General features: G+C 41.4%; 1 protein-coding gene across 2 annotated transcripts; it reads left to right on the plus strand.

Moving 5' to 3' along the window:
* The first annotated feature begins 412 nt into the window (after positions 1-412).
* LOC104597960 (flavonoid 3'-monooxygenase-like) lies at positions 413-2,460 on the plus strand. Of its 2 annotated transcripts, XM_010259775.3 has the most exons (4): positions 413-985; positions 1,071-1,520; positions 1,597-2,258; positions 2,425-2,460. In XM_010259775.3, exons 1-3 carry the CDS (start codon positions 542-544, stop codon positions 2,251-2,253), a joined length of 1,551 nt encoding a protein of 516 aa, XP_010258077.1. In that variant the 5' UTR covers positions 413-541; the 3' UTR covers positions 2,254-2,258; positions 2,425-2,460. The 2 variants fall into 2 exon arrangements, with proteins under 2 accessions (XP_010258077.1, XP_010258076.1); XM_010259774.3 differs by having other exon boundaries at positions 1,597-2,460.
* The last annotated feature ends 12,015 nt before the right edge of the window (positions 2,461-14,475 follow it).

A 14,475-nucleotide genomic window follows, 5' to 3' on the forward strand; every position in this document is an offset into this window, starting at 1 on the left:
AGTGTCGGTCCATGCGCTCTCCCCGTGAGCATGTGCGCCCATGAAGAACCCTGATAGCCATGCTAGCCATTAACCAAGGCCGCCCCGTAAGGGATGTTGGTCCAGGAGTGTCAAGATTAAGCATCCAAGAAGGTTGAAGATGACATTAATTCTCCCCAAAATTTTAATATGAAAAATGATGATGATATTTCCTAAACGTAAACCCGCCAAGCGTAAGCAATGCTAAGTTGTGGTAGGTAGCGAGTAGATTCACATTATAGTCGAGTTGTTGAATTTCCAAGCATTTTAATGGGGCCACGTAGCTAGGTTGAACCTTGAACATTCTAATGGTCCATGGTCCATGGGACTAGTTAATAGTTACCATTTCGTGACGTGTAGGAATCCAGATTAATTTATTCATCATACAAACCACCGTGGTGCATTGCCTCCAGAGATGACACACTGGCTCGCATTTTAGTTTTTATTTAAACGCAGAAGTCCGTCCTTCTGTAAGAAAACGGAATTGCTTTCTACCTGCGCAGTGGACTTGGACGAGAAGGCCATGACTCCTTTGGCTCTTGTAGCTCTAACTTCATTCGTCGCCTTCTTAATCTATTTCTTCCTCAACTTCAGCAACCGATACCCTCGTCCACTTCCTCCCGGTCCTAAGCCATGGCCTATCATCGGCAACCTCCCCCACCTCGGTCCGGTGCCCCATCACACTATCGCCGCCCTGGCTCGTGTTTACGGCCCTCTCCTCCATCTACGCCTGGGATCGGTGCACGTCGTCGTCGCAGCGTCGGCGTCTGTTGCTTCACAGTTCCTGAAGACTCACGACGCTAATTTCTCGAGCCGGCCGCCTAATTCGGGTGCAAAGCACATTGCTTACAACTACCATGACCTTGTCTTCGCACCCTATGGTCCTAGATGGCGCTTGCTTAGGAAGATCTGCTCCGTCCATCTCTTCTCCGGCAAGGCTCTGGATGATTTCCGTCACGTCAGACAGGTTCTCTCCGTTTTCTTTTGACTTATTCCTTGGATGACCCGCCATGGAAGGCCCAGCAACAGACTGAGTTGTATTGTGGATGCAGGAGGAGGTGGCAGTGCTGACGCGGGCACTATCTAGATCAGGGACGAGTCCTCTGAACGTAGGGCAGTTGTTGAACGTATGCACTACAAATGCACTGGCGAGAGTGATGTTAGGGAGGAGAGTGTTCGAAAGCGACGATGGAACTGGGAACCGGAAATCGGACGAGTTCAAGGAAATGGTGGTGGAGATAATGGTGCTGGCCGGGGTGTTCAACATCGGCGATTTTGTGCCTTCGCTGGAGTGGTTGGATTTGCAGGGCGTTGCTGCTAAGATGAAGAAGCTGCACGCGAGATTTGATGCGTTCTTGAATAAGATCTTGGAGGAACACAAGGTCAAAGGTGGTGGATCCGGAAGGCACACAGATTTGTTAAGCACCTTGCTTTCTCTGAAGGAGGACGCAGACGGCGAAGGAGGCAAACTCACTGATACAGAAATCAAAGCCTTGCTTTTGGTCTCTCTCTCTCTCTCTCTCTCTCTGAGAAAGGAAAAAATGGACACTAATTAATGAGTTAACTCTGTGATTGCAGAACTTATTTACAGCAGGTACCGATACCTCATCAAGCACGGTGGAGTGGGCGCTAGCTGAACTCATCAGACACCCTGACGTCCTCGCCCGAGTCCAACAGGAACTAGACTCGGTCGTGGGTAAGGATCGGCTGGTGACAGAATCCGATATCGCCCAGCTTACATTTCTGCAAGCGGTCATGAAGGAAACGTTTCGGCTCCACCCATCAACACCGCTCTCTCTCCCCCGAATTGCTGCTGAAAACTGTGAGATCAATGGATTCTTCATTCCGAAGGGCTCCACCCTTCTAGTCAATGTATGGGCTATCGCCCGTGATCCAGCCGTATGGCCTGAACCTCTCAAATTCCGGCCTGAGCGGTTTCTCCCAGGCAGCGAGCATGCCCATGTCGACGTTAGAGGCAACGACTTCGAGCTCATGCCCTTTGGTGCAGGCCGTCGGATTTGCGCCGGGATGAGCTGGGGCTTGCGCATGGTTCTTTTCCTGACTGCAACTCTGGTTCAGGCATTCGATTGGGTGCTACCAGAGGGCCAAACACCAGAGAACTTGAACATGGAGGAGGCGTATGGTCTGACGCTGCAAAGAGCTGTTCCGCTATTGGTACACACACGCCCAAGGTTGGCTCCACACGTCTACTGTGCCACGTCTACAGCTCAATAAGAAATGTTAGTATATTATTGTTAATTATTTTATGTTCCTACGTTTCTCATCTTTCGTTTATTTTCTAGTTAGTTCTTTGAATGGATGTCAGCTTGCTTTTCTTCTTTTATTGAACAGTTAATGCATAATATGTTATTCTGAACCAACACTGGTGTTCTTCCTTTCAAAAAGGAAATAGGAAATTACAGGTCGACTTCAGATGGTTCACTCTGAGTTGGGTGGAGCCTAGTCCTCTGTGGCTAGAATATGTTTTGATTTCAGATAGACTTTTTTCCTGCCTGTGAGTTCTCTTTTTTGGTGTTTGTTTGTCTCTTTGTTTTAGGTAGTTCACTCTATGTTTTCCCTCTTGAATGAATTACCTACTTTCACTATTAAATATATATAAATAAATAAACCACGGTTGTTATTACCGAAACAAGCTTTTTTCAAAAAAAAAAAAGGGGTTTTATAGTTCAGATTTTCTGAGATGGACGGCAATCAACTTATCCCAAAAAAAATTACCGAAACTAGCGGTTGACAAGGTCTTGAGGTGCATTTTCATTGATTCCCGATCAGTATCCTGTATTTTGGCTCGATTGACAAACAATTCAATATTGAACTATTGAAACGCGAATGGCATGTGAAAAAGACAAAAATACCTTTTAAATATCATATAATTTTCTTTATCAATGTATACGCTAAACTCAAAACCAACCCTTTGAAGATTATATTCACACTATCACACAGAACCTTGGGAAGGTCAGAACGTCTTGCCAAATACCTTCACTAGAAATTCAGAGGTAATCAATCCATCTCCATTGATAAAGTTAGAGGAGAAGTGTATTGGGATGTTTATGACTGGTTATTTAGTGCTGGTTTGAGGCATGCATTGTTCATGTTTAAGCCAATAACATCATCATCCACATTCCCATCATCGACATCACTTCATCGTCACCGTCGTCTTCATCGTTGGCATCCACTATTATCATCACAGCAAACGCCGACTTCTGGGTCAGCAGAGGAAGATAGTTCTGGTGGGTCATCTGAGTTTTGCTTATTTATCTATGCTTGAAATGTTGAATGAGCTAAAACACAGATTGTATGACGATACCGTCATGGTATAGACATGATCACCCAAAAAGAAAAACTGAAAAGAGTTACATAAAGAAAGCAGTAGCCAGTAGATGATGGTGGTGATTAAGATTAGATTGTGTGAGTCTGAGAGTGGGCTAAAGTTGCAGAAGCAGCAATCTAAGATGGACATCACGTGGGAGGAGGAGAGGGGTTGGGCAGAAACTTGGACAGGTCAGAGTGGAACAATATCATCTGCATACAGTGCCCAATAATTCCCCCATCTATACATCGAGGTCGGATTTCCTGCACTCCTTTGGTGTGTGTCTTGGTGCACTGCCAATGAGATCGTAACACGTCATGCTTTGTACGACCCTCCAGCTCACCTGTCTAGGAAATTTAAATGGCCCATTATGTTTTTGGGGTTTTTACTATCAGTCTACCCCAGAAATCCTAACTCCACCCCAGTCTAAAAATCCCATGTTTTTTGGATTTTTTTATAATAGTAATAAATTAATAAAATAAAAAAATAGAAAAAGGAAACAATTTTAAAGTTGGGAGAGAACAAGACAAGGAACTCTTTTGCAGACCAAACCTCAGAGCTGCGCAAACACCATTATCAATTGCAGACCGCCCTTTCATCGCATTGAAAGCCCTGACAAGGGGCAGGACTGTTAACTAGCGTTGGGAAGTCTCATCGCTCCTTTGGCATCTACTGTGCAGGGAACAGAGATCATAAATAGCTTCGAATATGTAAAAACAGAGAAAACAGACAGGGAGGCTGAACGCACTTATTTTCTTGCATTACTGACTAATAAATTGAAATCACAAACCTCAACGCAAATAAGATGTTATTTATTAATATTTATGGGTGGGTTTTGATTGGTCAAAACTCTTTCCATATCGAATCTTTTTTATATTATTTCCTAATTAATAAGGAAATTAGGTATATAAATACATTTGGGTCGGTGGGTAATCGATTTACAAGTTGCAATTAATTTGCCCAAGTGGTTTGTAATTAACTGCCACGTGGGTGTGAGCCAAGTCAGCTGTCCTAATTCTAATTCGAACACCCTCCCCTCAAGTTGGAGTGTGAGAAGACATAACGCCCAACTTGAGAACGAGGTTTTGAAATATTGACACCCCTAGAGCTTTGGTTAGGAGATTTGCTGGTTGATTGTTGCTATTGATGTGGAAAGTTTTGATCTCGTTATTCTAAATATGCTATTGGACAAAATGACAATCAATATCTATGTGCTTTGTACATTCATGGAAAACCAGATTGGCAGCAATGTGGAGAGTAGTTTGACTATTGTAGTGTAACTCCATGGGTATTGTGATGTGAATTGTTAGATCTGCAAAAACTCGTTTAAGCCAAATGAGTTATGATGTTGTGACCGTCATGGCTCGATACTTGACCTCTGTAGAGGATCGCGACACAGTGTGTTGCTTCTTGGTCTTCCAAGAGATTGAAGATTGTCCAAGCATTATGATATAACCCATTGTGGAGTGTTGGGTAAGTGGACAGCTAGCCCAGTTGGAATCACAGAAGGCCCGGACCACAAAATCATTAGTGGATGGGATAAAGATGCCATGATGGGAGGTGGACTTGAGATATCTAACCACTCGTAAAGCAGCCTGGAGGTGCTCTTCTCGTGGATCTTGCATGAATTGACTGAGCTGATTTTTGGAACCACATCCGTGAAGCTTGTTTGAGGCCATATAAGGATTTTTGGAGTTTGCAAACTCGTTGATCCCTATCTTTGGCAAATCCAAGAGGGATGCGCATGTAAACATCTTCTTGGAGTTCACCATGGAGGAATGCATTGTTTACATCTAGTTGATGAAGTTCCCAACATTTGGCAACAGCCACTGCGATCAGGCAACAAATAGTAACAATCTTTGCTACAGGCGTGAAGGTGTCGTGGTAGTCAAGCCTCTCGGCTTGATTATAACCTTTTGCCACCCAACAAGCCTTGTATCTCTCAATGCTGCCATTAGGTCTCAATTTGATCTTGTATACCCATTTTGAGCCCATGGTTTTCTTTCCTGGTGGTAAGTCCACAAGTGTCCATGTGTTGTTGCGCTCAAGTGCTTCAATTTCAGCTGCCATTGCCTGTCGCCATTTGGTATCATTGACAACCTCAATAAAGGAAGATGGTTCTACTTCTGAGGAAATTGTAGCCAGGCAGGCACCCGGGCTGGTGACCGCGTTAGCAAGAGATGGTGGAAGTTGGTAGTCATATGAGCGCAAGCGGGTGGATACTTACTGAGGTCTATGCGGTCATGGGGCAGGTTGAGTGAGAACTTGGTTATTTTCTTCAATGGCTATTTCTGGGCTGCCAGCGGGTGTGCTTGTAATTGGTGGTGCCTCATGCATGTCATGAACCAATGGATCAGGTGATATAGTCGAATCATGGTCGAATGCAGGCAATGGCATGACAGGAGTGGCTGATGTTGGGTATGAGGTCTGAAATGGGAATTGATCTTCATAAAATATGACATCCCACGAGGTAAAAATGTGCTCAGTGTCTATATCAAACACACGATACCCTTTTTGACCAAATGGATACCCAACAAACACACAACGTGTTGCCCTGCTAGAGAATTTGTCAGGAGGTTTGGGCTATACTTTTGCATAACAGAGACAACCAAACACTTACATATGGTTGTAAATTGGGATTTGTTGCAATAGCACTTCTGATGGTGATTTACTTGAAAGAAAGGACGTTGGTAGCCAATTAATGATATATGTGGCCGTGAGCAAACATTCATCCCAGAATGTGATAGGTAGTGAAGCTTGGAATCGTAATGCACGAGCGACTTCTAGTAGGTGACGGTGTTTGCGCTTTGTAACACCATTTTGCTGAGGGCTTGCTACGCAAGAATGTTGCTAGATTATGCCTTGTTCAGCAAAGTAGTTGAGGAGAGGAACAGAGAAAAATTCCTTGCCATTATCCGATCGAATTTGTCAAACGGAATGGCCATATTGCCTTTTTACCATAGCACAAAGGATATGGGATAGACAACTTCATATTTAAATTTCAAAAGATAAGTCCAAGTACATCTAGTATGATCATCAACAATGGTAAGAAAATAATGTGTTCCCATGTGTGATGGAGTCTTGTACCCTCCCCATAAATCACAATGTACCAGATCAAAGAGTTGAGCAGCCTGAGACTGTTGAACTGGAAATGGTAATCTGTACTGTTTGGCCCTGTGGCATGCGTCGTAGCAGTTGGTTTAAGGAAGGGTCAGAATCTCTTAGATGAGGGAAAGGTGTTGTGAAGAGGCATGTCCAAGTCGTCTGTGCCAAAGCTCTTGGTCTTTATTTGAGGTTGTAGTGAGCGCAACAAAACTATCTATAGATCCAATATTGGTGAAGTAATACAATTTGTCCACAAGTTTAGCCATCCCAATCACAGTCTGAGAGGCAAGGTCCTAGAATACATAGAATGAAGGAAAGAATAGAACAACACATTGCAGCTCCTTTGTAAGTTTGCTAATAGAGAGTAAATTGCAGTGGAATTTTGGGACATGTAAAACATGATTGATGACCAGTTTCGGTCCAAGATTAACAGTTCCGTAGTGAGACGTAGTTGTTACAATCCCATTCAGTAGATTGGTTTAGAACATTGCAGCTGAGTGCAATTAGATAATGATGTAGTAGAAGCCATATGGTTAGAAGCACCACTATCTAGGATCCATCCAATGGAAATATTGGAGTGCTTACTAAAAAGGTTTACATGTGTAGTCGATTCATGGTTCTCTCTGCTCAACAGGCCCATCAATTGGTTATATTGTCAGATGCTCAGCCCAGTAATAGGTGATTCGTCATCATTGGTGTCTACATTGGCACATGAACTCAGTTGGGGGGTCTTGCCAGACTTTGTAGAATGATTTGATTTGCCTTTCTCCCATCCGGCAGGGTAACCCACAAGCTTGTAGCATCGTTCCCTTGTGTACCCAAATTTCTTGTAATGATCACAAACGTACTTAAAACGATTGTGATTCTCGGATTCTCGAGGGTTGGATCTTGATACACTGTTCAATGCAGCCGCTTCAGGGTTGAGCGGTCCTCAAAGGGAGACAGACATCTGGTGCTGTTCTTCTTGGATCAGAAGAGAATATGCTTTGTTCAAACTCAGCTATGGATCAGATCCTAGAATGTTCGATCGGATGATGTTGAAAGATTCACTCAAATCCATCAAGAATTGGAGTTTTTCTTTCACATGGTCCACAATGAATTGTTTCAAAGCTTCGTAGGTACACTGAGGCAGATCGGTGAGGCTTTAGAGTTCATCCCATAACCCTTTGAGTCTGGTAAAATAATCAGCTATGGTTAGGTCTCCTTGCTGTAGCATTGCCAAGTCCCGTTTCAACTGATGGATCCGTGGGATGTTGCTCTGCACAAATCTCTCCTTTAACTCTTTCCAGATCTCAGAAGCCGAGTTAATGAAGGTAGTAAGGAGAGATTGGATCAAATTCCATGGCCGTCATGACTGGAAGCAACGGTAGGTTTTGATAATGATGAGAACAAAGGGGATGAACCAGGAGGGAATTACAGGTTGTTTATGCTGCAAAAGGTAGTAGTAGCGGAAGAGATTACAGGCTCTGATACCATGTAAAAGCAAAGAAAATAGAGGCAGGGTTCGTAGCCTTATCGCGAATGTCGTAAGTTCATTGCAAAGATAGAGAGGCTGAGCGCACGTATTTTCTTGCATTAATTGATAAAGAAATGAGGTATAAATACATTTGGGTCGATAGGTAACCGACTTACAAGTTGCAACAAATTGGCCCAAGTGGTACAAGTGGTTTGTAACTAACTGCCACGTGGGCGTAAGCCAAGCTAGCTGTCCTTATTCTAATTCTAACGGAATATGGGAGGACGGATCCCCATCCATTATTTTTCAAAATGATTCATGAACAACTTATTAATTTCATTAGAAAAGTTTCATTGCTTGACACACCATTTCGTTTCTCAACTCTTGTTTTTTTTTTCCTTTTCTTTTTCTTATTTTTTCTTACAATTTTTTCATATTTGAGGTTCTTTTGTGGTTTACATTCTATTCTGTTATTGGTGATCGGTCTACTCTGTAATGCCTTCTTTTGTTTTTAATAAATGTTTTAAACTTTTTGATTTGTTGTTGGGCTTGTTGACCATTCTTTTTAAAATAGGTTTAAAGATTTTATTTTTATATGATGTTGCTCAATTCGAGGTGGTGCATGAACCGAGGAGAGCAATCAGAGTTCCTTGCTGGCAGGGCGGGGTCAAGCTACAAGGATAAGGCCACGCTTCAAGACCTATGGTCAAGGAAGAAGAAGTCAGAGGCCCGAGGAGTTATCCTTGGGTAAGTACTCCGACGCTCAAGTCAGTAGGAGGTGGTAGGTGGTCGGCCAAGCTATAGGGATGTTGGTCCTAGTTAAATAGCAGTGTAGGTCTCAGAAGTTGGGGATCCCTTATCTCAAGCATGGAGTACCTTTTTATCGCCGAAGATCCGCGCCCTGGTCGAATTGGGCTTCTGGGGTTGTCGGGATGAGGTCAACTGCCGAGGTATTCGGGATAGAGTCTCATTTCCCAGTCGAGTCATCTTCCTTATTCCTCTTTATTCGTAGTTGCGCTCGCGTAGTTGACGTGGCAGAAAGATGGGGAGCCATAGTAATAACGTAGCTTGGCCGAGCTATGTTGACGTGGTCGAGCTATGACGACGTGGCCGAGCTAGGGTGACGTGGTTGGGCGATAGCTGGGTGGCCACGTGTCTCATAGAGCCAGCTCAGCCATGACCCCAACACCACTCCCCCGGTTCTGAAGTCGAGGAATGAAGTAGTTCAGTTCATCCTTCAACTGAAGAACTTCCAAGTTGATGTCTAGATGAGGACCTGGCCGCTTTGTTGTTCCTCGGCGCCTGTCGCAATCTTGAGAATCGGACAATATGGAATCCGACTTCGGAACTCTAAGAGATCCGACTTCGGAATCCGAACACCACTCCCCCAATTCTGGAGCCAAGGAATCCGAACACCACTCCCCCAATATGGAATCCGAAGTGTTGTACGATCGCATAGCTTGGTAGAGCGTCGAGGTGTTGAACTGAGCTTCAAGGTCCGTCCTCCCGGTGGAGTTGAGGAACGACTCTAATTCTAGGTGGAAGTCGAGCTTTTGTGCCTGTAGTCACTGTGATGCTCGGCCATGGTGCCCCGAGCTTTGGAGTTGGGTCTGAATTTCGGGGTTGGCTGTTGTGATGCTCGACCCTGATGTGCCGAGCTTCCGAAGTCGGGGCTTAGCTCAGCCGTGTGCCGAGAGAAGGCTTTTTTGCTGCCGATGGGAGGTCGAGCTTTGGAGTTGAGGTCATTGTGATGCTTGGCCACGGTGCGCCGAGCTACGGAACTGAGGCCGTCGCGATGCTCGTCTATGACTTGCCGAGTTCCGAAGCTAAGGGCCTCTAGGCGCCGAGCTGTTGTGATGTTCGAGGGCCTCTGGGTGCCGAGCTTGTTGTGATTTGCCGAGCTTTGAAGTTGGGGGCCTCGTAGGTGTCGAGGTATTTTGATGCTCGGTTGTAGTCTGCCAAGCTTCAAAGTTGGGGGCCTCGTAGGTGCCGAGCTATTTTGATGCTCGATTGTGGTCTACCAAGCTTCGAAGTTGGGGGCCTCATAGGTGTCGAGCTAGTGTGATGCTTGGCTATGGTATGCCAAGCTTTGATGTTGGGGGCCTCGTAGGTGTTGAGCTATTGTGATGCTTGGCTGTGGTATGTCCAAATTGTGTAACATCTAGATATGTTTGTATGACACAATCACATGATTATGTATGATATAAGATCATGTTGGTAGAGGATTATAACATGTTTTGTTGGCATATGATTTAGGAATGTCAGAAATTGCACCTCGACAAATTTCGTTCTCACAAAATTTATTTTGGGAGAAGTACCAATCTGCCCAGATCAAAATTTTCTAGGCCCAAAGTATAGGGCGAATGCATCCTGACCATGAATTGATGCTAAATTCACGAGCAAGATGTGGTTTATAGGGGGGAGAGGGCTAGTTGTAAGGGGCTGGAATTCAGAATTCTGCATCGTGTGTATCCCTACTTCTCCCATTTATTTTTCACAACAATCCCATTGAAAATATGTCGGTGCTTGTACATTTCCATTTAAAGATGGTGGTATTGGTATTAAAACGGTGTGAGGACAAAATCGGATTCGTCAGTGATGGTGGTTGGAGTTGCTGTCAAGACTCAAGTCATAAATGCATCCTACTTTGTTTGTCCTAATAAATTAGTGATTATGATAGATGAGATGGTTATGCTGTCAAGAGTGATAGATAGATGGTTCACTTCAATTTTCAATTTTCCTAATTTCAAAATGGCCCATCTAGCTTTTTACTCGAATAACAATATCTAAAAGTAACATGTTTTAACCTTGCTTCTAATACAAGTTTATCAAATAGAATCCTAATACAAGAGAATTCCTTCAAATAAGTGGCGGGCGATTAGGGGTGATCATAGGCCGGGCCGGGTGAGTCCAGGTTGGGCTTTGCACTTATGATAAGGGCTATAGTTTAGGTTCGGATTTGGGGTTTCAGGCCTGAAACATAAGCTCTAGCCTAAGTCTATATGGACCCAGGCCGGGTTGAGCCTGATTCCGGGCCAATGTCACTCATATATAAAACAGACATGATATGCATATAAATTTATTTTATATATATATAATAAAATATTACATATAATATAAGTTATACATGTGTAAGTTTAAATATGTGCAGGTCGGGCCGGACCTGAACACAAAACCCAGGCCCAAGCCTGGAATTTCTAGGCCGGGCTGAAATGATCACCCCTACGGGCAACCCACTAAAAAAGATATAATAAATTTGGATTAAATTTAAAAAGACACCCCATAACCCCCCCCCCCCCCCCCCCCCCCCCCCCAACCATTCAGACACTTGGCAACCCCAACTTTCTAGAAAAAACATCTCAGAATTTGGTTGTTCACATTTTCAAAGAGAAAACCCACTCCTTATATACATAAATTGCTTTTAATCACACTTAAATTTTTTAATTCAAACATGTGGTATTCTAAGACAGGTGTACATGAGAAGTGGGAAACTCAATATAAATATAATTGTTAGGCAAATAGTGAAGATCAAATAAAATAATATTTCTATAAAAAACAAGAGTAAAAACCAAAATGATACATATGTGTGACTACCCCATAACGGGTTACATACTAGATAAAATATGGTAAGTCTCTTAAATCAAATAAAAATCTATCAAAACAACAAATGAAAAACCTAACCTGATTTTTTAATATAAATGATTAAAAAAACGAAAATTAAAAATAGTTCATATTAATGGCCCCGTACTGAATACGGGAATCATGCCTAGTCATTTATAACGAGTAAAATTGAACATAGCTTTCTAACTAAAAAAACTAGTCCATTTCTTTTGATAAAATAGATTGTTAATTCAAAGTATTGATACATTTTGTGAGGGTTTTTGAGGTTGCCTATGTATCAAATATAGGAAATTAAGAACAGGTGGCAACTTTAAATAATAATAGGTAAGAGTACCGATTTTTTTTTCTTTTTTTTGAAAAAGTTAGAAGTGTACTATACACAATAGGGGGTAATGCCTCCTAAAAAATCAGCAATAACAGGCACCAATTATTAATACAACATAAAAGTATCAATGTCTAAAAGTTTTCAGTACTATAGATGCCAACTGGTTGGTCGGTAAGGTTTTTGGCTGGTTGTAGCGAAGACTTAGGGTCCAATCCTGCCTTCTCCAGGCCTTTAGGGATGGACTACCATCCCAGGGTTTGTAGTCCCAAAACAAAAAGTGATTAATACCAAATATAGTTGTGTGGTATTCGGTAATACACATATGATATTTTTTGGTTGGTAATTAAGGCGAAGGGTAGACCATATGTATAATTTAGGGGGTGTTCTTTAATGTGTGTGTGTGTTTTTTTTTTGCGAGTTTAAAAAATAAATCAAAACCATCTGATTTGAAAATAATTTTTTTCTTAAAACAATAACATGAAAAAAAATGTGTTTGATTGTATATTTGTTTTTTTTTGTTTTCAAAATTAGAACAAAATATCATTGAATTTATTATTTAAAAGATATATTGTCATATATTTATTTAATATCATATTCCTAAATCATATAACATCTGTACCAAAAAAATTGTTGCTGTTTTAAAATCCATCATTTTGATGATTTAAGAACATGATTTATTTTATTAAACATAATTCAACTTTGTTTTTTTCTTTTCAAAACAAAACACATTCTAAGGATGTATTTTTATTTTTTTCTTGTTTATGGATTATGTATACAAACTTCATGAATATCTCATGCTCCATGAGAGCAAATGGAGAAAACTTTGGATATTTGAAAAAAAATAAAAATAGCTTAGGTTATTTTAAAGTTTAATGTGCATGACAAGTTAGAATGGGTGTAGATAAAGGAATAATTGCTGTCAATGTTCTTTTAATTTTATTTGATATTTAACACAACATACTAATAACTTTCGTAGGTGGTAATGGCGGGACTCAGAATCCACATCCACTGAGACTACCCTTGAATCCATATCTCCATTGGGTCTACCAAAGTTTTTGTGAGCAAATGGGCTGGGCCGTGGTCGTGAATCATTTCAATTGCTATCATGTTCGTGAATCATTGAGGTCGCAATGGACTACTGCAATGATTCATGAACTCCTTGTGTTCTATTCATATTCTTGTGGTCACAGGAAATTTCAGAGACCCCTCAATAAAATGAGGGTACTGTACGGCAGGCTTCAAGGCCGTTGTTGAGCAGTAGCACGCCAGCAATGGTGCTGAGCCGTTCAAGAAAAAGTTAAACTCACGTTCAATCAACATCTAATCAAAAGTTGTTTTTAGTTTTTTTCCAGGGTAGGTGGAGATATTTTGAAGAACCGGGTGTCAAAAAAGTGTTACGTACTTATTCAATGTACCATGTGTGCCCACCTGATTGGGACCGATTAAATGCACCTTTGGAGTGATTTAATTACTTGAAAAATGAAAGGTTATTATTATAAGGGAAAATGCCCGATCAGTACCCTTTATTGCAGGTTTGGTTCACTCTGTGGTGGTTTTGGAGCCAACAATCCATGGTTCTAAAATTAGTCAATCCCCCTTTCCAAAATGTCAATTTCTCATGTTCATTCAACCAAGTACACATGGTTTTGTGATGTAAGAATGATGTAACCCATTATTAAGGGGTCCAGATCTCCCATATATTTGACGAAATTCATGGGGTGGTTTTGATTGTTCAAATTCTAAAATATGTTATCTTTGTAACTAGGAATGACAACGGGTGGGTTTGGAGCAGAGATCATATTTTCCGTTTTCTCTCTTAATTCTAAAATTAACCCTTATTCCCATTTTCGATCTCCATCGAGAATATAATTTGTCTTCCATCCCTGATTTTTAATTTTTTTTTAGATAATAGTATTTAAAAAAATAAATTTACTTAAAATAGATAAAAATTTTAAAATATAAATAATATTTTAAATATATTTTGATATATAAATAAATAATATAAATAATATATATTTAATATAGATAGCATTTAAATATATATCTATATATATAATCAGAGTTGGGGACCTCAATTCCCATCCCGACATTGACCCCGACCCCAATCGAGGATTCCTATTAATCCCCGTCCCCATCCCCATCCTCATCTCCGCCCCATCAAAATAATTCCCATCCCCAACTCCATTGACTCGGGAAAATCAAATCCCCGTCGTGAAAAAGAAAATTGCCATCCCTTACTTGTAACAACAAGTTCATCTTGCCCCCTAAATATGTACCAAGATTTTAACCTACCTAGACCATTCAATTAATACACTAAAATTAAAAAAAAAGGGGCCATCACAAGAGATGTTCCAAATCAAATCCAAGAAGCTACCTCATATTTTTCTAGATGTGTCTTTATGATGTGATACGGAATTTTCTGTGTAGCAGGAAGTTCTTTTAAAAGGCAGGAAAATGAAGCAAAAGGGGTAAAATGATCAATGATTTCATTATTGCGTAGTTGCTATTAGATATATAGGTGATTTCCTGATTATAACAATATTCAAATGATGGATGATTGAACTTAACCGTTCAGCGGTCTATCACGTTAGCCCTAGCCAATTCATGCAGATGAGCTCGTGT

Source organism: Nelumbo nucifera, chromosome 4, assembly GCF_055504915.1.
Source record: "Nelumbo nucifera cultivar China Antique chromosome 4, China Antique-T2T, whole genome shotgun sequence".
NCBI classification, from domain to species: Eukaryota; Viridiplantae; Streptophyta; class Magnoliopsida; order Proteales; family Nelumbonaceae; genus Nelumbo; species Nelumbo nucifera.

What these genes read in the sequence shown, in the direction of transcription:
- LOC104597960 (XM_010259774.3), top strand. Translation starts at nt 542, where the DNA reads ATGACTCCTTTGGCTCTTGTAGCTCTAACTTCATTCGTCGCCTTCTTA. An exon ending in ATTTCCGTCACGTCAGACAG is followed by an intron (nt 986 to 1,070) that starts GTTCTCTCCGTT and finishes TTGTGGATGCAG; the next exon opens with GAGGAGGTGGCAGTGCTGAC. An exon ending in AAATCAAAGCCTTGCTTTTG is followed by an intron (nt 1,521 to 1,596) that starts GTCTCTCTCTCT and finishes CTGTGATTGCAG; the next exon opens with AACTTATTTACAGCAGGTAC.